Raw genomic sequence first — 26,960 nt, 5'->3', positions numbered from 1 at the left:
TAAGCCTACTATTCCAACTGTATTACTTAATTTTTTATGCTTTCCAGTCACTACATTATTCCTTCTCAAATATAAAGACTACAGACAGGAGAATACTACCCTTCCAATATTGAACCACTTGGTACTGTACTGGGGTACCTACCTGACTGTATTTTATTCTAAGCCTACTATTCCAACTGTATTACTTAATTTCTTATGCTTTCCAGTCACTACATTATTCCTTCTCAAATATAAAGACTACAGACAGGAGAATACTACCCTTCCAATATTGAACCACTTGGTACTGTACTTGGGTACCTACCTGACTTTTTGTGCGTTTGTGTGTGCACACTTGATAACAACTGGGTAGCTTACTACAGACTTTTTATCACAGAAGGATCAGAGAGCTTATTTCCCTTCTTCCTATTTGGATCTGAATTCTATCTCCATTATTTCTTCTTAATCGGGTAGTTAAATAAGTAGAATTTCAAAAGTTCAAACTTGCAGTAAATGTTTTTATGTTGAACAGATTGACATAGGTCTTTTTATAGTGTATGTATAAATTATCTGTTTTAATGTTGTTAACGTTCTTTAAAATATTTTATATTAAATTTTCATTACTTCTAGTATCGTTTATTTATTTCTTTGTTTCCCTTCCTCACCAGGCTATTTTTAGCTGTTGCAGCCCTTGCTTATAGCATCTTGCTTTTCCATCTAGGGTTGTAGCTTGGCTAGTAATAATAATACCATATACAGTGAATATTTGGTGAATTCATTCACTACAGTGCTTGTAAAACCTGCACTCTAATAATAAATTTCTATATTTCACCAAACTTTTGATTTCCTTTTACTGTCTACTTAAGCATACTGTACTGAACTTTCTCATTGCTTCATTAATATTATCAAAGGCAAAGTTACAACCCTAGTTGGAAGAGCAGGATGCTATAAGCTACAACAGGAAAAAATAGCCCAATGAGGAAAGGAAACAAGGAAATGCATTCGCTATAACAAATAGTAGAGTATCGTATTTAGTAAAAAGCTTTCCTTCACCTTCAGAAGCAAGAACGACAATAAGCACTTAGCTCACTTACTGGGATATTCGTCTCTACGCGCACCGGCAGTATTCAAGATTTCCCTTTTCCAAATCATTATATTTGGACCATCAGCAGCTTCATTTAAAACAGAAAGTTCTTAATGAACCCTGGTGTCTCTACAAGTTACACTAGCACAAGCTAATCATTGAGTAGTGTTTTAGAATTCTTATTCTATCAAGGAATCTAAATGATATACTCGCTACAGTTGTGCTAAAGGCATTCTTTTCAAATCTCCTTTATTCTCAAGAAAGCAGTCACGGTCACACATTTAAAATGCTGCCATATTTTCAATCCTCAAGTACTTTAATCAATTCAAATGTTCTTTAGCCAATATCTTATGAAGTAAAGTCACTTTTGTGCTTTTTTTTATTGCAGTAATTTTTATCCATTCATAATTATACTTTTCTCTCTTATCACTTGTAATAAAAGTTTAATCCTACATTGAAAATGCCAAATTGCCTTCGTATCATCCTACAACTACTGCATTTTCTTATCATTTGATACCATTCAATGGTAATAAGACGCCAATACTTTTTGAAAACTGATCTCTCGTTTTCTCATTCCTGATCATAATTACAACTGCATTTGAAAATTCTCTTGTCTAATATTATAGAGACGACTGGCAAAATCTAATCAAGCCCCTTTGCATCAATAGGCATAGGAGGAGATGAAGATGAATATTATAAGCAAAACATGAAATAACTTGGAAGTATAATTTATCAACTAAGGATTCGTTCATTTTAGATTGACCATGCACAAAATGGGCAGGCCACGGGCTCTTGCATTGGCAGCCTGTAAGTTGAAGGTTTCATCAAAATGCATCTCCATCCGTATCCCTACATCAAGCACCTACTTGTTTATGAGTTCCAAAGGGACATTTCCCCTTGCAAGATGTCTGGTCCTAGCTGGATAGGATATAAAACACTGGTTGACCACCTCGTGCAATATATCGGACGTCAAATTCTTTTCCCTCGAACCACAAAATCAATGCTATGAAACCAATCTTCAACAGTCAAACAAAATAGCTTTTCTAACTTCCAAGACAATAGATCTTCGAAACATACAAAACTTTTTAAATTTTAAAATACATGGGCATATAAAAAAAAATCAGCAGCTATGCATATTCGCAGTCAATGATTACCACTGCAATTAAGAAAAGTGTTGATTATGGTTTACCACATTTTAGAAAGTATATAAAAAAAGAATATATGGCTTGAGAGTTATATACACATACCAAATACTAACAAATAAGTGTATTGTCTACCAAACAAAAGCAACAAATTGATTTCCATTGGAGCCAAAAGACATTTTTAATCTAGTGCTGTACATTAGCAAGATAAAATTTAATAAATATATTAAAAGTCACATCTAAAACTTGAATTCATTTTTATAGAACAACGACATTTACCAAATGTGAACCTTAAATATTAAAACTCTCATAGTCCTCTGAACTACAACATAAGAAATGAATTCCAATTTTCTTATGACCAGCATAATTACCTACACGAACAAAGTTGGAAGGAGGTTATGTTTTTGCCCCTGTTTGAGTGTATGTGTTTGTTTGTGAACAGCTCCCTGGGCACAATTTTAATCGTAAAGTAATGAAATTTGCAGGGATTAACTGTTATATGAAAAGCTGGAAATGATTCAATTTTAGAAGGTCAAGGTCACGGTCAAGTAATATGTTCAATTCACGTAATCAGCCATAAGTTTGGAAATCGTTGTCACAGAGACTTCAAACTTGGTTCATATTTGAGAGTATGGAAATCCACACCAATCAATATATGTTAAGGTCAAAGGTTTAGGTAGAGTAAAAGGTCGAGAAATAGGCTGCCCCGGCAGAGGTCTGCGCTCTACTGAGTCCCCTTCTAGTTAAACATGCATTAGCCCCTTCAAATTGGCCAAGTTTGATAATCATGAAATTAACTTACTTAACATGATTTAAAGAGACCACTAAGGTATACTTTAAGAGTTGCCTCAACCTTGCGTTAAGGATCTGTTCACATATAAGGTGAAAATTAAAGCAAAGTTGAAGAAGTTAAACTGCTGTGGATTAAAAGAGATGAAAGAAAAAGGGCAAAATGTAAAAAGTAGAAAGCAATGCATCTGAAGAACAATATCAATGCATTACTTACAGTATACCAATGGTTTGATTTTGCAGTGTCCTCCTAGAAGAGCTGCTTACCATGAAAACAATAAACAAAAGGGAACGAAGAATAACGAAAAGGGATATAACAATAAAATAACGTAAAATAATACCCGTAACATGAAAATAATGGCGGAAAGAAGACCACACCTGTAGGGTACTAAACTCTAACAAAGCCCTAAACGTTATCCTTCGTTCTACTAAGAAATGAACTCAAAGTGTAAATAAGTACCAAAGAATATAACAAGGTTCAAATAACAGGTATGCAAGACCTAAAATCTAAATAATAATGGTAAGAACCTAAATGATAAAGTACCGAACGGGCAATAAATGAAAACGTAAAGACGTAAACAAAAACAATGGCCGCGAACGACGCGGTAGGCACAAGGCCGGTCGTACTAACCAACACTAAAAGTGAAAAAAGGATACAAAGCCCGGTACTAAGATAACTGTCAAAATAATCTATGATACTTAACATTGGTGTAGGAGGAAGGAGAGCATCAGCCATGATGAATAAATCCTCAAAACACAAAAGATAGCGAGAGCACAAAACAAACGAGACGACGCTTATGATTTCCAAAAGAAGGATATAGATCAGATGTCGCTAGCGTCGGGCGTCGGTGGAGTGGCTCAGGTACGTTAGTTAGGGCCTCTGTTACGACCCTTCCCTTTGATGAAGCAATTGTCTAATTGGAAGACAACCTGTGAATAGTGGTTTTCACACGCCCCTGCTTTATACACGACACCCAATGGGTGCTCGCGCGAGGGTAGTAACCTCTGCATTCCATGCTTTTAGCTTTCTCTGGTATATTTGGAAGGATTTATATCAGAAAAGTGAGAAGGACCCTTTTCACCGGGCGTCACAGGTATCTCCCCAGAAATAGATTTTTCCTTTGTCAAAATCCCTTTTTGCAGTGTCCTCCTAGAAGAGCTGCTTACCATAGCTAAAGTCTCTCTTCTACCCTTACAAAGAGAAAAGTAGCCACTGACCATATACAGAGCATTAGTTAACCCCTTAAACAAAGAAGAAATGTTTGGTAATGTCAGTGTTCTCAAATATTGAGAATTCCCAAACTGACATCCTTCGAAAATCGTGAACGAATCCGAGCCTTTGTTGTGATACGTTCTGGTATTCTGTGTGTGTTGGCAAAGAAGAAATAAGCCGTAACCAGAGAGAGGGATCCAACAGTACTGTCTCGCCAGTCAAGGACCCAATAATTCTCTAGCGGTAGAGTGTACCAAGCGAGGCTATTTGTAAGTAATATACTTCTATTGAATCAAATTAAACCGAACTTGACATCTTGCAAAGATGGAAACTACTTCATGAAAATCAGACTAACTCGATACTTCCTTGAAAAGTACAATAAATAGTGTTTATTCTTAACCTTAGGTCTGTTGGAATAGTAATAAGAGGTGGCTCTTGAATCTATAAGTGACTATGAGCTTTTATTTTGATATCCACATAAGTGGAACTGAATAAAGAAGATGACCTGTATGTTAGCACTTTTTCAGTGATATCACAATGATAATAACTCTACACTCTGTACCATGGTCTTTCACTGTCTTGGAGTAGAGTACCCTTGCTTAAGAGTACACTTCAGCACACTATTCTATCTTATTTCCCTTCCTCTGGAATTATTTTCGTCTTTATAGTCTATATATGAAAGACTTTTTTTTTAAATGTTGTTACTGTTCTTCAAATATTTTATTTTAATTGATAATTTCTTCTCTTGTACTGTAGTTTCCTTATTTTATTTCCTCACTGAGCTATTTTCCCTGTTGGAGCACTTGGGCTTATAGTATCCTGCTTTTCCAACTAGGGTTGTAGCTTAGCTAATAATAATAATATACAGTACAGCATAGGTTTGAGAAACTTGTGTTTAACAAATACTCTTTACAAGTGTTGCCACTAACTAATAAATGTCCTTGGGAAGTATGGATTCAGAATTCAACATGACATTACCAGCTCATTCACATATAATTGGAAAAATGAAAAACCTCTAGTTCTATTACTACTCAGATTCTCTTGTCATTTTACAGAGGACGCTAAGCTCACATGACCAAACAAATGCCTGTCGCTTATAATTTAAAAACAATTTTGACCACGCCACTCTGTATGATTTCCCTGGAAGCCTTAAATTCGAGCCTTATCTTTCGGCTTTTAAAATAACTCTTTTTCAAAAATAATCCTCATTAGCAGTAAAAATCTTCTGAGAATGTGCAAGGTATTCCTGTCATAATATACTGTTTCAGGAATAGTCATTCCTACTGCATATGCCCTAACTCTAATATGATGTTCGTAATTCCACAGTGATACTTTTGTCTCTAATTCCACTGTGAAACTTTGTGGTGGGAGCAAACTCATATCAGATTGAATTTATGAATTTGGAATATACAGCCCAGTGTTGGGGACAGTGAGTCCAATAAGGGAAAACTGTGAGGTAAAAGTTAGAAGAGGCTGGACAGCAAGATAGAAGAAAGGAAGATGGCACTGAGGTAAAGTCAAAAGATATAAATTAAGTGCAGCTAGGAGAACGGAAACTGACATCACCACCTGTTGGAGTAGTTTCATATTGCTTCTTTTCCTCTATCTTATTTTTCCTATTTCTTGAGTAAATTCAAACTATTTTTTAACGTATATTGTGTATGTACTAGCAACTGCTACTTTTTATAAATTCAAATTGTACTTTTTTAATGTTCTTCATGTACAGTATGTATTGGGAGATGGCCCATTGCCTATCTCCCAATTTTTCAGGTTACTAGGATTATTTACCAACCAAACTTTTGTTTTGGGTATTTTGGGGGAGCAAATTCATTCAGTTTTTTTTTGTTTCCTCAAGTTCAACAGAATGTAGTATGATGTAAGTTCATATTCTGAGATGTTTTTCAATCAGGTTACATGTCCAACTTTAATTGTCACAAGTAAACTATACTGTACTGCATATCATTTCACAGAGTTTTCTTGCTCTTTAGGGCTTTCAACATTTACTGTATGAACAAATACTGTAGAGTGCTACTGTCATGGTTTTACTCCAGCAGTTTTTAGATCTTGATGTCATCCCTGGACAAGGGCCACATTCTTCTGTGCTAGGATCAGCAATGTATTCTGCACAAGAAATTCGAAGTACAGTACGCAAAAACAGATCAGTGGTAACTTTAGACAATTTCCTTTGGTTTCTACCTGACAGAGGATCAATTTACGTCCAAATTCTTCTTCTGAGGGGAGGGAGAGAACCAATCACAATGTAAATTGCACAAGAAAAAAAAAAAATAGTAATAATTTGAAGTGGTGCATAGATCCCCAACTTCGTAAATTTTAGTGTTCCAATTTTTATCCCCTATTCTATAATAAAGTAATACCTAGGGATACAAAAGTAATTAGTTCCGGAGTGGCTTTCGTAATATGATTTTTTCCTATAATAATAAAATGAAATACATTTGAATCCATCACTGTATACCTAGCCTAACCGCGGAAATTAGTTTCGTATCCTGAGTATTTTTTCGTACCATGAGGCGAAAAAATTTCATATGTCGTTTCGTAAAATGAGTTTATGGTATACAGAAACTTTCCTATCAAGAGGTTTCATTGTATGTATAATACTTCAGACAAGACTACTATATTTACTTAATACAGTGATCCCTCGTTTATCGCGGTAGATAGGTTCCAGACCCGACCGCGATAGGTGAAAATAAGCGAAGTAGTGACACCATATTTAATATTTATTTAACATGTATATTAAGACTTTTAAAACCTTCCCTTGTACGTAGTACTGTTACCAAACTACCCTTTAATGTACAGAACACTTAATGCATGTACTACAGTACCCTAAACTAAAACAGGCACAAATATTAAAGGCGATTTTATATCGTGCGTTTCCTAAACACGCCAAAAAGCACGATAAAAAATGGCAACCAATGTTTTGTTTACGTTTATCTCTGATCATAATGAAGAAACAAACGCATTTAGTGTACACATCTGTGTACAGGTTAGTTTTTGCATCAATTATATTGATTATACAGTATGTTGATTTTGTTATTACCAATGTTTTAATTGATTTTTCTTAGGACTTCCAAATGAAATGTTTTTCTTTATGATGCCGCCGTTTTCAGGCGGCGTCATAAAGTACGCTCCATCTTCGATCGTAATAAACAAACGAAGGCATTTAACGCGCATGATGAAAGTGATAAATAATGATATTACAGTAAAAGCTTTAAGAAAATATGTTATTACAAATATTATTTACCGTATCTATATAAAATCATACATACGTAGCAAAGCAGGAAAACAATTTACGAGAGAGAGAGAGAGAGAAGAGAGAGAGAGAGTTGTTTTACGTACGTAAATGTAAATTTTAAACAAAAAATAGCCCCATTTCATATAAAATAGGTTATTACAAATATTTTTTATTTTATCATATTACAGTAGTCTGCATAATACTGTAAAGTTCAGTACAGTATGTTGTTGTTAGTCGTGGCGATGAAATTCTCACGAAACAAAAACACGGCATTCGATTACAACAGCTGATTCATTCTCTCTCTCTCTCTCTCTCTCTCTCTCTCTCTCTCTCTCTCTCTTCGTGTTATACAATACTTACATATAGATGAAGAAACTAAAATTATTTTTCTTAGTGTCAATTAAATACGAAACGAAAAAAATTATGCCGAGTTTACATCCATTTCAATCGTTGCTAAAAATACGGCATCCAATTTCATCAGCAAACCACTATTTTTTGGGAAACATCATTTTATTCTAGAAAATTGCTACTCTATAAATAGTTAATTGCACATTAAGAAAGCGTTTGTACTTGTTGTTTTTTAATTTCGGGTGTGTTTTAAAAATGGAGTATTGTTGACTTCTTTGTTTACTTATTGGCTGTGATCAGATCAGCTGACGTCTAGCTGCCGCTCTTGAGAGCGTACAAATACACTAACAAAGTATCGTTTATACCATTTTCTTAACTTATTCAAACAGTCTATTACAGGTTGATATTACATAAGCACCAATGTGTTATAACCTATCAAATTTTTTTGTTTTATTACATTTAAACACACACACCACACACACCACACACACACTCTCTCTCTCTCTCTCTCTCTCTCTCTCTCTCTCATGACATGTATACAGTGATCTTTATTGTATTATTATTATTATTGTTATTATTATTAGCTGAGCTATAAAGCCATTTGGAAAATACCCTTAATCAGATCTCTCTCTCTCTCTCTCCTCTCTCTCTCTCTCTCTCTCCTCTCTCTCTCCTCTCTCTCTCTCTCTCTCTCCTCTCTCTCTCTGTGGGCTCCTTTTCACTACCTCCCATTCCTTACCTCTCTCTATCTCTCTAACAAATATCTTTGTTGCTCCTCAAAGTTTCATTTATATTGAAAATCAATCATGATTCAATTTTCCTTACTTTCTCCAATCTCGCACCATCGGTCACATCGCGGTATTTTCGAAATTCCAGGAAAATCCGCGATATATGTATATACATGCGTTATGAAAAAAATCCGCGAAGTGGCGAATCCGCGATAGTCGAACCGCGAAGTAGCGATGGATCACTGTACTATAATGAATCGGGTATATTTGTGTACTTCAAATATGACTAGATTTGGTTTGGAATTATGTTGCTTAGCTGATATCTCTAGTTGAAAAGATCTTCCCTCAGCCCATTCACCACAGAAAAATATTGTATATCTATTAAAATATCTTTACATATCTTAAAACTTTACAGGTCAAATTCCCTTGGGAAATCACCACTTTACAACTAAGTTAACTGTGCTGTAAAAACCTATTGCTAAATAAGCCACAAAAATATAATTTGAGCAGTTCTCTAGAGCTTTGAAACTTAAGAACCGGTGTTCAGAGGGGTAACTACTGTACTGTATTTGTTAAGTGGCTACTTTCCACTTGGTAGGTGTAGAAGAGATTCTTTAGCTATGTTAAACAGCTCTTCTAGAAGGACTCTCCGAAGTGAAACCATTGTTCTCTCGTTTTGGGTAGTGCCATAGCCTCTTTACCATGTCTTCCATTGCCTTGGAGTAGAGTTCTCTTGCTTGAGGGTACACTCGAGCACACTAATCTATCTTATTTCTCTTCCTCTTGTTTTTTTTTTAAGTTATTATCGTTCACAGTATATATGAAAGAACTGTTTTGGAGTTGTTACAGTTCTTAGCATTATTATTGATTTTTTAAGTAATAGATCTCAAAGAGTTGTTGTTGATGGGCACCATAGTGATTATAGGAATGTGATATCCGGTGTTCCACAGGGTAGTGTTCTTGGCCCATTACTTTTCATACTATATACACATGACATGTGGTTTGGCCTAGAAAACAGGCTTGTTGCATATGCAGATGATGCTACTCTCTTTGCATCAATTCCATCCCCTGAATGTAGATCTAGGGTTGGTGAATCCCTTAATAGAGATTTAGCTAGAATTAGTGCATGGTGCAAATTATGGGGTATGAAGTTGAATCCTAACAAAACTCAAAGTATGATTGTAAGTAGGTCAAGGACGGTGGCTCCTCAACATCCGGATCTCAGTATTGATAATGTTTCTTTAAATATGTATGACTCTTTCAAAATTTTAGGTGTGATTCTCGACAGTAAATTTACTTTTGAGAAACATATAAGGTCTCTGTCTTCTTCAATTGCACAAAAAATAGGCTTATTGAGAAAGTCTTTCAAGATTTTTGGTGATCAATCTATTCTGAAGAAGTGTTTTAATTCTTTCATTCTACCTTGTTTTGAGTATTGTTCTCCTGTTTGGTCTTCAGCTGCTGATTCTCATCTTAATTTGTTGGACAGAAACTTACGGTCTATTAAATTTCTTATTCCTGATCTAGATATTAATCTCTGGCACCGTCGTTCAATTAGTTCATTATGCATGTTGCATAAGATTTTTCATAACTCTGACCATCCTTTACATTCAGATCTCCCTGGACAATTCTATCCTGTTCGTAATACTAGGCAGGCAGTTAATTCTAATAGCCAGGCCTTCTCCATCACGAGGCTCAATACTACGCAGTACTCTAGAAGTTTTATTCCAGCTGTTACCAAGTTGTGGAATGATCTTCCTAATCGGGTGGTTGAATCAGTAGAACTTCAAAAGTTCAAAGTTGGAGCAAATGCTTTTTTGTTGACCAGGCGGACATGAGTCTTTTATAGTTTATTTATGACATATTTGTTTTTGATGCTGTTAATAGTTTATATATGACATGTCTGTTTTGACGTTGTTACTGTTTTTAGAATGATTTATTGTTAATTCGTTCTCTTCATTTATTTATTTCCTTATTTCCTTTCCTCACTGGGCTATTTTTCCCTGTTGGAGCCCCTGGGCTTATAGCATCTTGCTTTTCCAACTAGGGTTGTAGCTTGGATAGTAATAATAATAATAATAATAATTCATTACTTTTCTTGTAGTTTGTTTATTTCCTTGAGGATACACTCGGGCACCCTTCTCTATCGGTTTGATTATTTTCTTCATTTTCTTTTCTCACTGGGCTATTTTCCTATTGAAGTACATCTGTGGCTAATGGCATCCTGCTTTTCCAAATAGGGTTGTAGCTTACCTAATACTAATAATAATAATAATACACAGGATTACTACCATTCCACTTCTTGAATGATGATTCAAAATCTTAGTGATAAGGCAGTTCTTCTTTTCACTCGAGGCATATACTTTTGCATCTCTTTTACCTCTGCTTTGAAAGGGAATGGATCTATTCCACCGATTCTAGTTAGTTCTACTATTAATAGACATTGTGCAAACGAAAGTATCTATAAAAAGCTTAGATACTCATTCAAACTTTAATGTACTGTACTAATATAATGGATATAATTTGACAAGATGCTGAAATATAGTGGACTGTCTGAGTCTATGTACAGTAGATAGTTTTTTATATTCATAGCACACACAATATCTGTTCATTGCTGTTTGTTTATTGTCATTTATTCCTATGTTTTAAGTGCGTTGAATTTATCAATAAAAGTATACGTAACCTGAGAAAAGTTAACAGCTCTGTGATTAATATTAACCTTCCATAACTTAGTACATACCAGCCTTTAAATATAAGCAAGAGGCACAAAGCATCTTTGAGAAATATATTGTCATCATCATTACTAACTAAGCTACAACCCTATTTTGGAAAGCAGGATGTTATAAGCCCAAGGGCTCCAATAGGGAAAATAGCCCAGCGAGAAAAAGAAATAAGGAAAGAGATAGAATAGTGTGCCTGAGTGTACCCTCAAACAATAGAACTCTAGCCCAAGGCAGTGGAAGACCAATGTACATAGGCTATGGCACTACCAACACTAGAAATGTGGAAAATATACAATACTTGCACTATAAATGTAGAAATAATGGTGAAAAGAGTAGGGGTATCATGGAAGTATCGACAAGAATATATGTGGTTCTTTGATGTGTTAAGAAGATAAAGAACAGTAAGGAACTGGCATAAAAACTTCCCGTAAGCGACGCGGAGAAACATTAATTCCGATGGAAAGTTGCAGTGATAAGGTGGTCAAGGATATGATAGAAGTGAGGTGAATAGATGAAAGATTAATGATCAAGAAGATAATCCTTGAAATAAATGTGGTAATGCATATGATTTCAGGCTATGTGTCTCGATCAGGAAGACCAGGAGAAAAAGTTAGAATTTTGGGAAAGGCTATCAGCTTTGGTAACAGAAATGGTAGTCAGGCGGGACACTGAAAAGAGGCTGGGAGAGATTAAAGGTTTAAAGGCCGCTCATGAATGGCAGGGGCAATGGACAGTGACACTGCCCTATCGAGTAGGGTAATGCCCTACAGACTGACTAAGTGTACATATGATCAGCACCCAAGCTAGGACCCAGGAGGACCAGGCAATGGCTGCTGATGACTCAACAGATAGACATAGAGGCTCCCCCAAACTCCCCATCCTCAGCTCACAAGGATGGTGAGGGTGCAGCGACCAAAGAAACTAACGAGTATGAGCGGGACTCGAACTGCAGTCTAGCCTTCACCACTCAAGGACGTTACCTAATCGGCGCCCGCAACCCTTTGAATAGGTTTTAGAGGATGTTATGGATCAATGCAGCAAAGGAATAATCTATCTGGAAGAATCAATATTGAAATTCTATCAGTCAATTTTTAAGGTTGCTGAAAACAATGTTTAATAAGCCCAAATAGAGGTTGATAAAATAGATTGGAGAAGATGAAACATAGATTGATCTTACCTGTACTATTAAAATCATGGATATCAAAGAAAGGGGTTGTACTGTTATGCAAGGTAAGGCTTGCATAGCACATCAAATAATAATTCTAGCTAATTGACCAGTGAAGCAAAGAATGAAATAAAAAGGACTGGTCAAAATAATAAAAAAAGAGGGGTATCAAGAAAAATAATAATAAAATACTGTATAGGATAAAATATTGCGCGGTGGAATCTACTAAAAAAAACCGCATGGTACAAGCAGCAGTAGTAGTACGCAGACTGACACAAAGAAGGCTTTGAGCTCTAGCATAAGTCAGGGATGAAATAGGAGGGGAAATGAGGGAGAGGTTAAAATGCAAGTAAGGGTAAAATAGACTGGAATATATGAAGGAAGCTGAGGAGGCCCCTGGTGCTGCTGTTAAAACGTAGGCATTAAAGGCATAGAACATATGTTGGGAGGAATGGAACAAACTAAACACAGAAGGCAAAAAAGAAAATTATAAAAATGATAGAAAATGGAACAGTTAAAAACAAAGGATACATGAATGATGGTGGAAGTATTTAGAAAGTCCTTTAATTGATGTAAAATAACACCAACTAAAAGACGTTAGTATAAAAGAAGGCCCAAATGAGAACATGAAACTACTAGAATGATTATAAATACCGGGATCATCCTGTCATTCATAAGCTAACAAGGACATGGCAATCTGATACTGGAAGAAATTAAACCACAAGAGGGGTCAAGTGCCAAACTTTAATGGAAAACAAAAGAATGGTTGATGCATTGTAATGAGGACATTACATGGGAATAACATTACATGGGAATAAAGACTACCCGAGCGTGATAAGAAATATAACTAGAAGAGGCACTGGAGGAAAACCTGTGGAAAATTGTTTAAAACACCCAACAGTTTGGCTTCATTTCAGAGCAATGAACAAAAACTGTTTTTGTAATGAAGCAACTACAAGGAGATTTTAACAAATTTATGGATCTTGAAAAGGCATTTCACAAGAGTATTGAGATACACAATTATGCAGATATTACGAAGGCAGAGGGTGCCCTAAAGACTAGTCAAACTAATGATGCTACTTGCAATACCGGATCTGGTAGTGATGTTGAAAAGAAGATAGAGTAGAAGAAAAGAGGAGAGGGTTGCGAATAAAGCTTATGGTGACTGGAAAGGAAGCAAAGGAAAACAAATAATCAGGAAAGCAGCCATGTAGCTGTTCTGGGAAAGGTGTTGAGGAGAACTTAATACAGTAGAGTACTGCATCCCAAACGCAACTGATAGTATCACGAGAGATGTTCTGCATTACATAACCCATATACCAAAATATATTACAAGAGCAAATAGGTTAGATAGGATAAAAACTCTGTTGTGATAGATAGGCAGGTCTAAGAAAAGAATACCAACTGAAGGAGGTTGCAGCCTCTTAGTAACATCTCTGTCTGGTAATTGCCAGCCTGGGGTTCGAGTCCCACTCAAACTCGTCAATTCCTTTAGTGTCTACAACCTCACCATCTTTGTGAGCTAAGGAGGGGGGGGGGGGTCTTGGGCAACCCTATAGGTCCACCTGCTGAGTCATCAGCAGCCATTACCTGGTTTAAGCTTGGGTGGAGAGGGACCTTGGGCAAGGATCATATGTATATATGGACAATTTTTAGAGCATAGTCCTCCTTGCTAGGCCAATGCCACAGTCCTTTGCCTCTGCCATTCAGGGAGGCCTTTAAACCTGTCACGGACAAATATATTGTTTTAAACAAAGGCTGCGCAGAAAGTAGGGCAGATTTTGTTGAGCTATCGCCTTGTCTCCCAGATCCATGGGTTTTTGGGAAGCAGTTCAAGACACTTTCGTTTTTGCTTGGTATTTGATGATCCCAGCACATGTGTACTGAATCCGTTTCCATGTCAACAGGTACACCGGGGAGAGGGGATGTAGAATGAGCACCAGTATGGTGCAGTTACGTCACCTGCCACCCATAGGCAAGACAAGCCAGATCCCCCCTTCAATGTAGGGGAAAAAAGAACGCACATACTGTGCGAGAAAAAGCAGTTAAGTTCGAGTCCTACTTGTGAGTGGGCAACTTTCACTAGGCCCACCGGCCATGGTAAGCCTACCACAACCATGGCGGACGTCCAGACACCAGTAATGACATACGACGTCCAATATTTTCTTTTAATTTAAATGTCTCCCCGTCCGCTCTCCCCCGAGTATTGTACCAGTTAAAAGTAAATTTGTAATTGACTGATGAAATCATTTAAGAGTCAGCGAGAACTTATAACTCTTTTGTTATGCACCCTCAAGATTTAAAGTTCTAATTCACTCGCTTTGAAGAAGATTTCTGCTCATTTTAATTGTGACAATTAACTTAAGACAATAAATCCTCTTACGATTAAAATCGTCTAATTTACCGCCTCCTATCCTGTATTCTTGACTATTAACCCATGCCCTTATGACAAACCCATTACCTTTAAAGTATCACACGTCTCTTAAGCAAGAATTGAGAGAGAAGGAATAAGAAACAGTTGATCAAAAAAGCAGTACATATGGAACTGTCAGGACAAGGGCCTATAAGAAGGCCCTGGAAGCCATGGAAAAAGGGGACAGATGATGATCTAGATTCTAGATAGATCAAGATTAAGACCCGACATGGGTTCAGGTGCACACAGCGCAGGACATTAGAGAGTTGAGTAGTAGTATTTAATATTCATATATTTCTACAGCTGCCCAATTTACCATTAAGAGAATTTAAAACAGACATTATGATGTAGGAGAGATTTGTTCATAATCACAAGGCCCTCTTTTTTTCTCATCTATGTTGTCTATCAACATCCATGTTTTTACAATACAGGGAGTCAGGTACTTGAGTTGATCCCTCCTTCACCATGCATGTATATGAAAACTGTTAGATATGTTGGGTAGAGATGGTTAGACATTTGTAAAAGTGAAGGCGCAGGGAGACATGAGTGGCAGAATTTAACAAAAACCATTTGCGTCAAAGAACGTCGAAGATGATGACGTATTCTTCTATTTTTTCATAACACAACACTAACCAGAGTTCAGTTACTCTTATAACAATTTCACACCAAACCTTACAATTTTTTAAAGATTTCTTCCCTATTAAAAAGCCAATTGCTTTCTCAAATGGCATTCAACCATCTTTTATCATGGTATCTCTAAATAACCCTCTCACTTTTTTTCTAAAAGGACCCTGCTTTATTCTTAAAAGACACCAAACCTATTAAAAAAAAAAAGAATTCCCTTTAAAACCACATACAAAAGCTACTTTATAAAGTTAGATAAGATTGTGAATTTGGTGTGGAAAGGATAATAACCAAATACAAATTAACAAATACTTTTACTAGTTAATGAATTCTTAATTTTCTTTTAATGTACTGTACCTCAATAAGGACATATAAAAACACCTGAACATTCATTAGTCTAAAGATATATAATCATCATCTCCTACGCCTATTGACGCAAAGGGCCTCGGTAAGATTTCGCCAGTCGTCCTATCTTGAGCTTTTAAATCAATACTTCTCCACTCAATATCTCCTACTTCAGGTTTCATGGTCTTCATCCTTATAGGCCTGGGTCTTCCAACTCTTTTAGTGCCTTGTGGAGCCCAATTGAAAGCTTGGTGAACTAATCTCTCTTGGGGAGTGTGAAGAGCATGCCCCAACCTTCTCCAACTACCCCTCACCATGATCTCAGATATATAACACTGAGCATGTATTTGTTTACTTATTAAATTATAATTGCATAGGATTTGTCTCTCAAAGAGAAAGTTTTGGCTTGAAAGGGGGTTGAATTCTCGGCGAGTTCATGAAAAATCCCAAACTTGCTGTCCAAATTCTAATATCTACCATATCCCAAACTAAACTATCTAACTCTTAGGTCTGTAAAACATCTTGCGCAAAAATAAACTGAGTACAGTACCAAATAGTGTATAGCAACTTTTCCCAGGAAATTATCTTCACTCCAGGTATACCATGACCTTCAAACATATCTCATCACCTAAGTGATAGCTATAAGAACGATGTTGTATAATCATTCCTCTTCCAATTTTGTGTTACAAAAGTTCCTTCCTTTGTTTTACATTTTATCTTTCACTTGTCCTTAAACTTTCTCTATAATTTGCTTTTACTTTTGTATTTTTGCTGTCTTGATTGAAATCAAACTTATTCTTTATTTTTACAAAGACAATTATTATGACAGCAGATAATTTAAACAAAATTACTAAATAGTTTGTCACTGATTTAACACTTAATTCCCACAGGACTGATTGAGTAAGGGTTTTCTGGCATCTTGACTTCTAAGGTTATTGACACAGATATCATTTGTTATAAATAATGTATAAAAGGAAATTCAATCTAAAACAATAAAATAAAAGTAAAGATGTCTTTACAAAAGTTAATGAGCTTTCAGAACCTGCTTCTGAAATAAATCTAAAAATACTGCTAGCATGGTATGCCACGTCCAAGAATCTTGACAAGGATGAAGCTGCCATCATCACCTCGAGCTTCAAACAGACATCTATTTCTTAAGGTACTAAAAGCGAGGAATTCTACCATGTGCCTCAGTGTCAAGAGTACCAAACAGTCATTGCAATATGGCTGATGTTGCTCAGTCATCAGACACTCATTGTGGTGACCTGGAGGTAGCATCCTTGCCTAGTGATTGCCAGACTGGGGTTCGAGTCTCGCTCAGACTCGTTAGTTCCTTTACTCGCTGCATCCTCACCATCCTTGTGAGCTAAGGATGGGGGGTTTGGGGAGGCCTATAGGTCTATCTGCTGAGTTATCAGCAGCCATTGCCTGGCCCTCCTTCGTACTAGCTTGGGTGGAGAGGGGTCTTGGGCGCTGATCATATGTAATATGGTCTCTAAGGCATTGTACTGCTTGATACGGCAATGTCACTGTCCCTTGCTTCTGCCATTCATGAGTGACCTTTAAACCCTTAAACTGAATGTGACTAATGCGGAGATGACAGTCTCCCACTTTTGGGGCATCATGATATACCTCCAAGGAGATATACTTGCTATTTCTCTCATTTTATTTAATTCTAAACTATTATCACAATGCTGTTGCCAATTATTATAAACATAATTCTTAATGCTTAATAAAATATCCTTACAGAGGACTGATCTGATAGGGTTGATTGTAATACTGTTCTGTATTGCTTTTATTATATATCATTTAATGAACTATAATCTTAAAATCCCTGACATAGTAAACAAAAATCACTGAAGATTCTGACAACATTTCTTTCAATGATTTTGTTATAAAAACTCATACACATTGTTGATGTCACAAAGAACATGTTGTTTTGGATTTCCTGCACTCTAGGATTATCTCAAGTGGGTTACTTATCAAAATAACCAATGTTGCACTGCTGATAACAATACTTGGCTGGTGCATTTTTCTAATAAACACCACTCCAACAAAGGGTCTGACCAACTTGTTTTAATCTATCATTGTATTCTTCATCTCAAAAGAGGTCGGCCATTCTCTGATAAGAACATGCACATTACATCCGGTCAAAGTAATATCAGCTTGGGCTGCTTGATTAACATGTTCCCTTTCTCTAATACTTACATATGAAGAAAGCTAAATAATTTCAGGAGCTGTACAAAATTTGTGTAATGAAAACTTCATAATTTGAAAAAAGGATTAAGAATAAATGGCGAGCGATTGTGACACAGTTCCGATAGGCCAATACCACCTTGGTGACCTCCGAGGTAGCCGAAGTAAGGGAGTCTGCATATAAAGTTTAATTTGTGGTGGAAAACAGGAGAGCGTGACCTTAGGGACCCTAGCAGTACCAACCAAACTCGGCCGAGTCCCTCGTCAGGCAGAGGAACAAAGAGAAAAAATAACCTTTTCTTTCCTCTTTGATGTTGACTACCTTCCAAAATTGGGGGAAGTGATATGGTAGATAGATAAATAGATAACTAGATAAAACAAAGGAACTCTTACTACAACAATTCTCAAAGTCTTCTATCGCACACTTCTGTAGTGGCCATGTGCATAAAAATCTTATCAGCTCAACATCTTGAGTGACAGTTCTGCTATGAACAATGAAGCATCGATTGATCCAGTAAGAGCGGGGGGCTGTTACGGGATGATATATTGATAAGACCGTAAAACTTTTTCCCAGATGGAGTTTTGAATCCCTTATACAACAGTATGACTGTATATCTTCTATGTTCTGGGGTATTTACTCTTCAGACAGATATTAGAAGTCTTGCGTGTACAGACGCTAGCTTTTCGCATAATCCAGGGGGAGGAGGGTGTCCTGTTCGCTCTCATAAGAAAATTAACTTTACAGCTCTAGGGGACTTTATGAAAATCCATTTCATCTCTCTACAATTGCTCTCTATTCTAAGATTATCTAAACCTATAATCCTAAAAAAGGGATTTTGACGAAGGAAAAATATATTTCTGGGCTCAACCTGTGTCGCTCTGTGAAATGCTCCTTAAAGCACCATTTCAAAGGTATAAATACTGTTAAATATACCAGAGAAAAAAGTTGCATGGAATGCCAGGAATATACCCAGCTAGCTCATCCCTAAAGGGTGTCAGTATTAAAACTGGGGCGAGTGAAACCACTACCAGAGGTCCCTTTCCAATTACACTTCTCCCTCCTCAAAATCCCCCGTTACTACGAGGTGTCGTTCGCTACAGCTACTGCCCCCCCGACACCCCCCACCACCACCACCACTACCATCTAGCTTACCTATGCATTTATATTTAATTGCATCCTACATACATATGTTTAACACTCTTAAGTCTATAATAATTATTCAAAGCCTAAATCCAATAAGTAGAGAAATTTATACTCATAACTAACAAATCATTTTGAATTTTTATTTCTAACTTTTGCCGAATCTCACTACTGTATAAACAAAGTAATTACCTGTACAGCAGGTTCTCAACTTACCAACTTTATAGGTTCCTTGAACTGTTTATAAGTTGAATTTTGTTAAATTTCAACCTAGGGTAGGGCCTAGCATGCATATTTGCCAATGATTTCCAACTACAAAGTCAACAAATAGTTGGGTTTTATATGAAATAGATATCAGAGTATTACAAATGCGATTTCGCTTTCTCTATTAAATGATATGATATTGTTTTATTACGGTTTTTCTTTCTTATCTTTGTATTAAATATATTGTTTTATTACAGTATTTCTTTATCTTATCTTTATTTTCAGTTGGATTTTTGTTAGTATCTTCGAACGTTTATAAGTTGAATTGTTCTGTATTCAGTTTCAAAATGAGACAAAAACAAACATACTATAAAGAATAACCTTCATCAAACAATAAAGGAAAAATTTTTAAGCCAATGACCTTAAAAAAAAAGGGGGGGGGGGAAATAACTTAAGTATGTTACAGTGAACCCTCGTTTATCGCGGTAGATAGGTTCCAGACGCGGCCGCGATAGGTGAAAATACGCGAAGTAGTGACACCATATTTACCTATTTATTCAACATGTATATTCAGACTTTTAAAACCTTCCCTTGTACGTAGTACTGTTAACAAACTACCCTTTAATGTACAGAACACTTAATGCATGTACTACAGTACCCTAAACTAAAACAGGCACAAATATTAAAGGCAGTTTTATATCATGCGTTTCCTAAACACGCTAAAAAGCACAATAAAAAATGGCAACCAATGTTTTGTTTACATTTATCTCTGATCATAATGAACAAGCAAACTGGAGGTAGAGCTTTGCTTATTACCCAGACATATTTCCCATACTTTTCCCTTAAAACTACATCACATCTTCCTACTTTAGATATATATATATATATATATATATATATATATATATATATATATATATATATATATATATATATATTTATATGTATACACATACATACCTACATATATACATACATACATACATAAATTACCCAGACATATTTCCCATACTTTTCCCTTAGAACTACATCACATCTTCCTACTTTAGATATATATATATATATATATATATATATATATATATATATATATATATTTATATGTATACACATACATACCTACATATATACATACATAAATACATGCATATATATATATATATATATATATATATATATATTACTGTATATATATGGGTTATGGAAAAAATCCGCGAAGTGGTGAATCCGCGATGGTCGAACCGCGAAGTAGCGAGGGTTCACTGTACTTTGGCTACGCATTTTCTTTTGTGTAAACTAGACCAGAACATCGTTCCATATCTTTGCCTCAACTTTGTCATATCAAATCCTGTCTCTGGTTTTTCCTTTATAGTGTTGGGATGTAAAATTAGGTCCCCTCTGCCTTATTTTCTCTCTACAAAATGACAACTAAGTTTCCCAAATGTTTCAACGTCACCGAAATTAAATTAACCCTAACATTCCTACTTCCTCTCAGGTGATGTCTAGGTGTTACGCTAATATATATTTTTCTTCAAAATGTACCAAAGTACTAGCATGTAAGTTAACCAGGATATCTACCGAAATACCTTTTGGATCAATGGAAATCAATTTTCAAAAGTGAAGTATAACACTCACCAGCCTTTGAGACTGCTGCTGTGACGCTTCCATGGAAAGCATCTCTTGGTTCGGATTCACGGCGCTTCCCTTTCCTACGGGAAGCCCACTGGAATCCCCTTCAGAATACCACTGAAATTATAATACAAAAATATGTAAAAATTGTATGACATTCACAACACAAATAACTAAACAATATGACAAATTCGGAGATAATTTGTATTTTTCCTAACGACACAAACCTCTAGCTATTTATTAGGGGTCCTCCTCTAGGGCACTCACATCACCGAGTTTCTAACTTGTGGACAAACTCTATCTTTAAACAAAGTGATGCAGTATCTGATGGAACCTCTCAGACACTGAATCAAGTCTTTTCAAGATGGAGTTTGCCAACAAGTTAGAAACTTGGTGGGCAAGAAACTCGATGGTGCGAGTGCCTGTGAGAAGGACCCCTAATAAATAGTGCAGGTTTGTATTCCAGTTACGAAACAAACAATAGTTTATAATTTTGTTTTAAATTAGCCGATAAACTTAGTTTACATTACACTCAAGCACACTATTCTGTTTCCTTATTTCCTTTCCTCAATGGGCTATTTCCCATATTGGAGACCTTGGGCTTATAGCATCCTGCTTTTCCACTTAGGGTTTTAGCTTAGCTAGTACTCTGTAATAATAATAATCTTCACATATTCCGACAAGATTTGGAGCAGAGGCATAAAACTGACGTGGTACAGCTTATTAAAGAAAGACAGAATTACTACTCCAAATAAAAAATGTAAGATAAATCCACAGCTTATGGGTGTAATATTAACACAGTACTGTACAACTCAAAGTAACTTAACAAAAAGAATTTACAATGAGAAACTACTTTCCCCTGACCACCATCAATATACAACACGCATAAGAAAAATAATTCTTGCTGTTCATCTGCCCGGGCATGAGAGCATATATGGAAGTCAGCTGTATATTTCAAATAAGTTTAATTACTTTTATGCAAAAATCAGCTTGATCTTATGTGACCAATATTTTACTGCATAAACTATTATGATCCTTACAACCTATCTCCCATTATATCTTCAACCATTTAAAAAACTCTGCAGTATTTTACAGCATTTTTAAGTATCAAAACCTTGTGACAACTAACAAGTTTTAAAATGAGTGGCATGAAGACATAAAAAAAAATTCTAATACATATGCATATAATTTTAAGAAATAAAATAATTGTACATCATCACTGGCAATAAGACTAATAAAATCAAAAGAAACATTTATAAATATAAGAATTATTATTATCCCTCTGCACATTTCTACCGATATAAATAAATTTGGTACGTAAAAATATTTTCTCTTACCTCCTGGGCATCCGAAGGTCCGGGTAAGGAAAGAAGGTCGTCTGGAAAAGAGTGCTGTTCTTGATCGGACTGAGACAGCGACTGCTCATCCAGCGGAATATCTTGACTCCCACTGCTGGCTATGTACTGGGGACCTAAATGTGAGTCGTCCTCGACGACAGACTGATCGTTCTCGGACAAGTCCGGAGCTTCGACCTTGGGTATAAAGTTGGCCTCTATTGCCGAGTCCTGACCTTCAGAGCCCGAATCAACGTCTTTCACTTCTTCCTTGACGTGGACATCAAAAGGCAAGACCTGAAAAATAAAATTATTCGTATGACGCACAAAATAAAATAATTTGGAAGAACATTGAGGAACTATATACTCTATGATTTTTCTTACAAAAATTGAATTTCTGGCATCAATCTCAGCTCCCTTCTAGGAGTTTCTTAAGATTATTTCTATTGAAGACTTGTACAATTACACTTGAAACCCATAACTGACATCGTCAACAAGAAAATTAATCAAACTTCAGAGGTTCCAGATTGATCTTACTGATCCATAGCCATCAATGCAGGCATGATGGAAATGTATAAAAAAAAAAAAATTAGGCAATCCATACTTTTATTATCTGGTTTTTCCCAAAAAATTAGACAATCCATAATATTATCTTCTTTTCCCCTTAAATTATGCAAACCATACTTTTATTATCAGCTTTTACAATAAAGTAGACAAGCCATACTTTTATTATTGGCTTTCCCAATATATTAGGCAAGCCATATTTTTATTACCTGCTTTTTCCCAATAAATTAGGCAATCCATACTTTCATTATCTTCTTTTGCCTTAGCAAATATGTTTTAAATTCTATTTATGTTCATTATATCTTACATTACTTTTAGGAATCAAGGATAATACGTCTTCTCAAAGAACCGTAGTAAACGAGATCCTGCAAATCACTAAAGCAGAAGAAGGAATATTTGAAAAAGAGAAAACTAAAGATCGGTACCATTTTCAAATTCCATACTACTCCTCCCCCATCAAGTTCAAGGAGCGGCAATTAGCCAGGAGAACTATAGTCCATTTCTTTTAGCTAGTCATATTTGCACCGACTCGCAACAGTGCCCTTTTACCTCGGAAAAGTTTCCTGATCGCTGATTGGTTAGAATTATCTTGTCCAACCAACCAGCAATCAGGAAACTTTTCCGAGCTAAAAGGGCACCGCTGCGAGTCGGTGCAAATATGACTCGCTAAAAGAAATGGACTATAAATATAATGTATCATATACAAATAGAAAGTCCTCAACTCACAAAGTTAGATAGAAAGTCCTCAACTCACAAAGTTAGCAAGTTGAATTGTTTGTAACTTTGTACAATTTTGGTCTAGGATAGACTTCTCCTAACTCGCATGCCTAAGACTATCTGCTATAAAAGTCAACAAGAAGTCTCGCTTTTCATGTTGCAAATGTCGTCTTGGTTACTGCGTTAAATTCTGATATTGTATTATTACAGTCTTTCATTGTGCGCTTTTGATAAAACATCTGAGATTATTTCAGTTGGATTTGTATTTCCTAATGTTTGTAAGATGAATGTTTTTAAGCTGAGGACCAAATGTTTGTGAGTTGAGGATCTAATGTTTGTAAGTTGATGACCGAATGCTTAAGTCAAATGTTTGTAAGTTGATGACCAAATGTTTGTAAGTTGAGGACTGAATTTTTTAAGTCAAATGTTTGTAAGTTGATGACCGAATGCTTAAGTCAAATGTTTGTAAGTTGGTGGCCAAATGTTTGTAAGTTGATGACCAAATGTTTGTAAGTTGATGACCAAATGTTTGTAAGTTGATGACCGAATGCTTAAGTCAAATGTTTGTAAGTTGATGACCAAATGTTTGTAAGTTGATGACCAAATGTTTGTAAGTTGACCAAATGTTTGTAAGTTGATGACCAAATGTTTGTAAGTTGATGACCAAATGTTTGTAAGTTGATGACCAAATGTTTGTAAGTTGAGGACTGATTTTTTTAAGTCAAATGTTTGTAAGTTGATGACCGAATGCTTAAGTCAAATGTTTGTAAGTTGGTGGCCTAATGTTTGTAAGTTGATGACCAAATGTTCGTAAGTTGACCAAATGTTTGTAAGTTGATGACCAAATGTTTGTAAGTTGACCAAATGTTTGTAAGTTGATGACCAAATGTTTGTAAGTTGAGGACTGATTTTTTAAAGTCAAATGTTTGTAAGTTGATGACCGAATGCTTAAGTCAAATGTTTGTAAGTTGGTGGCCAAATGTTTGTAAGTTGATGACCAAATGTTTGTAAGTTGATGACCAAATGTTTGTAAGTTGATGACCAAATGTTTGTAAGTTGACCAAATGTTTGTAAGTTGATGACCAAATGTTTGTAAGTTGAGGACTGATTTTTTTAAAGTCAAATGTTTGTAAGTTGATGACCGAATGCTTAAGTCAAATGTTTGTAAGTTGTTGGCCAAATGTTTGTAAGTTGATGACCAAATGTTTGTAAGTTGATGACCAAATGTTTGCAAGTTGAGGACTTATTTTTTTAAGTCAAATGTTTGTAAGTTGATGACTGAATGCTTAAGTCAAATGTTTGTAAGTTGGTGGCCAAATGTTTGTAAGTTGATGACCAAATGTTTGTAAGTTGATGACCAAATGTTTGTAAGTTGAGGACCAAGTTATTGTAAGTCAAATGTTTGTAAGTTGAGAATCTTCTTATAGAAACTATCTTTCTCATCCACAGAGAACACATACCTGTTCTACAGAAGGAGGATTAGTCTGATCCTCACTCGGTCCCTGCAATCTCGCGACATTTTCAAAGCTCCGGACACGCTTCGCCCTCGGAACCGTTACCTCGTCGTCGTCACTACGAGCGTGTTTTTCTTTTCTCCGCGGACTGCTCCCCCTCGACTCCCGCCCTTTCCCTCTATAATAATTCTCAAACCCGTCTCTACTCTCACTGTTCGTTCCGTGGGTCTCAATGTCACTCGACCTTGGAGGGTCATCCGGCACAGCCAAGCCTTTGATTTGGAAAAGTTCCGCGACTTTGATCAAGCGGGCTAGATCACTCTGGGCTACACTGACTGACCCAATGTACATATAATTAAGCAAGGCTTCGAGTTCATCACAGCTGACATCCCGCAACACAATCACAGGGTGCTTGCAAGGTGTTTCCTGGAATATTTTCTCAAAGTACTCGCTACAAGTAGCAAGCACAAACTTGTGCACTTGGTAAAACTTTCCCTCGCAGGTGATGGTGACATCTGTGTATCTCTCCTGAAACGAAAAACATTGCAAAACATGAATCTAATGTTTTAACACAAGTAACAGCTTTGTATTTAAAATATTACTGTACAGTACAGTACATATAAACTCGGTAGTAAGTTTAACCAACCTAATAACATTAGTAGTAGATTTCTACACCTGTAACAGACATTGAATTTCACCCAGTAATACTTTGACCCTTGCATAAATGATTAATGTATAACCAAACGGGATTATACTGCAGCTTAAGAGTACTTGCCACTGTTCAATAAAGTATAATAGAGGCGTTCACAATACTAAGGGTCTTCAGAGGACGAGTGGGAAAAATCAAAATCCCAAGAAAATACTTTGAAAATTGGCAATTTTCAAACTCTCGTATCTCGGCGATTTATGAACAAATTTTAAAAAGTTCTGGATGTATAAATATCCAAGTAGTTTTTTCAATGTGAAAAGAAAAATGTTTTAGAGGATTCTGAAGCAATAAAAATTATAGCACTTTGAGTTCTGGAGACCCTTGGCATTGTGAACGCCATTATTCTAACAATATCAACATAACATAGCAGTTACAAATATAAATGTAGAACCATGGTTGGTCACTCTTGCTGAAGCATCAAACCTCAAGGCCTCTAAGCCACTTTGTTTGCTAAACATTACAAAGATTTCCATTTCACATTTTAACAATTACTGCATTACAGCATTATCTCTTTATGTAAGGGTTACTGACCCTAAAGGAGACCTTGGATATGCAGTACTGTACTGTATAATGTTTTTCCAACTGGGATTAAATAAGGAAAATTAAAAAAAAATTCTTATAAAAATAAAGTTCAAAACTCTTTCGCTCTCTTCTCTTGAGAATTTGTAACCCTGGAGGCAGCAGAAAATAAGCTAAAGTACTATGTTAATAATGAATGTGAAATTCAAAGATTACCTTTTCAAAGGTGGAAATTTGAAAATTCAACCAGGTAATTGGTCTTATCATCTTGATGATCAATTGAGAATACTGATTAAAAATGAATAAAGGCTATAAATGATATCCAGGCGACATGCAAAGCATCAAAAATACTTTGTGGTCTATTCAAAAACTTCCTGATTTTGCTTAAAACTTTACTATCGTTGTCGCTAAATTCTAAGAATAGCTTTTGATAACCAGAAAAACTCTATTAATTTCACCCATCCTGAATTTTTTTTTCTTTTTACAGAACTGTATTTAGGCCAAATGATTTGATGTTCAACAAGACAAGAGTACAGATAAGACAATACAGTGAAGGGGTCTGAAGGGACATGCTTCAGTTATACCACTATCAAATGTACATTGCTGTCAGTTTCCTTTGACAGAATAAATAATATAATTCATAACAGCTTAATATGATTTCCTGCACTATGTACCTTTACAAAATCTACAAAA

At 35.8% G+C, this 26,960-nt stretch overlaps 1 protein-coding gene across 15 annotated transcripts in view; it reads right to left on the bottom strand.

Moving 5' to 3' along the window:
• Window positions 1-26,960, bottom strand: part of LOC137624289 (zinc finger and BTB domain-containing protein 7C-like) — a 175,020-nt gene that overhangs the window by 135,185 nt on the left and 12,875 nt on the right. For all 15 annotated transcript variants that reach the window (XR_011040705.1, XM_068354848.1, XM_068354855.1 and 12 more), the window contains exons 3-5: window positions 25,046-25,567; window positions 22,308-22,601; window positions 20,977-21,087 (exon numbers count right to left, since the gene is read on the bottom strand). Coding sequence is in view for 14 of the 15 variants with exons in the window: in XM_068354848.1 (XP_068210949.1) it covers window positions 20,977-21,087; window positions 22,308-22,601; window positions 25,046-25,567 (927 nt within the window). In the remaining variant the exon portion in view is untranslated. The remainder of the gene's footprint in view (window positions 1-20,976; window positions 21,088-22,307; window positions 22,602-25,045; window positions 25,568-26,960) is intronic.

Source organism: Palaemon carinicauda, chromosome 31 (genome assembly GCF_036898095.1).
Source record: "Palaemon carinicauda isolate YSFRI2023 chromosome 31, ASM3689809v2, whole genome shotgun sequence".
Taxonomy (NCBI): Eukaryota; Metazoa; Arthropoda; class Malacostraca; order Decapoda; family Palaemonidae; genus Palaemon; species Palaemon carinicauda.
Note: the sequence above shows the minus strand (reverse complement) of the source record. Positions and strands in the feature narration are given on the sequence as shown.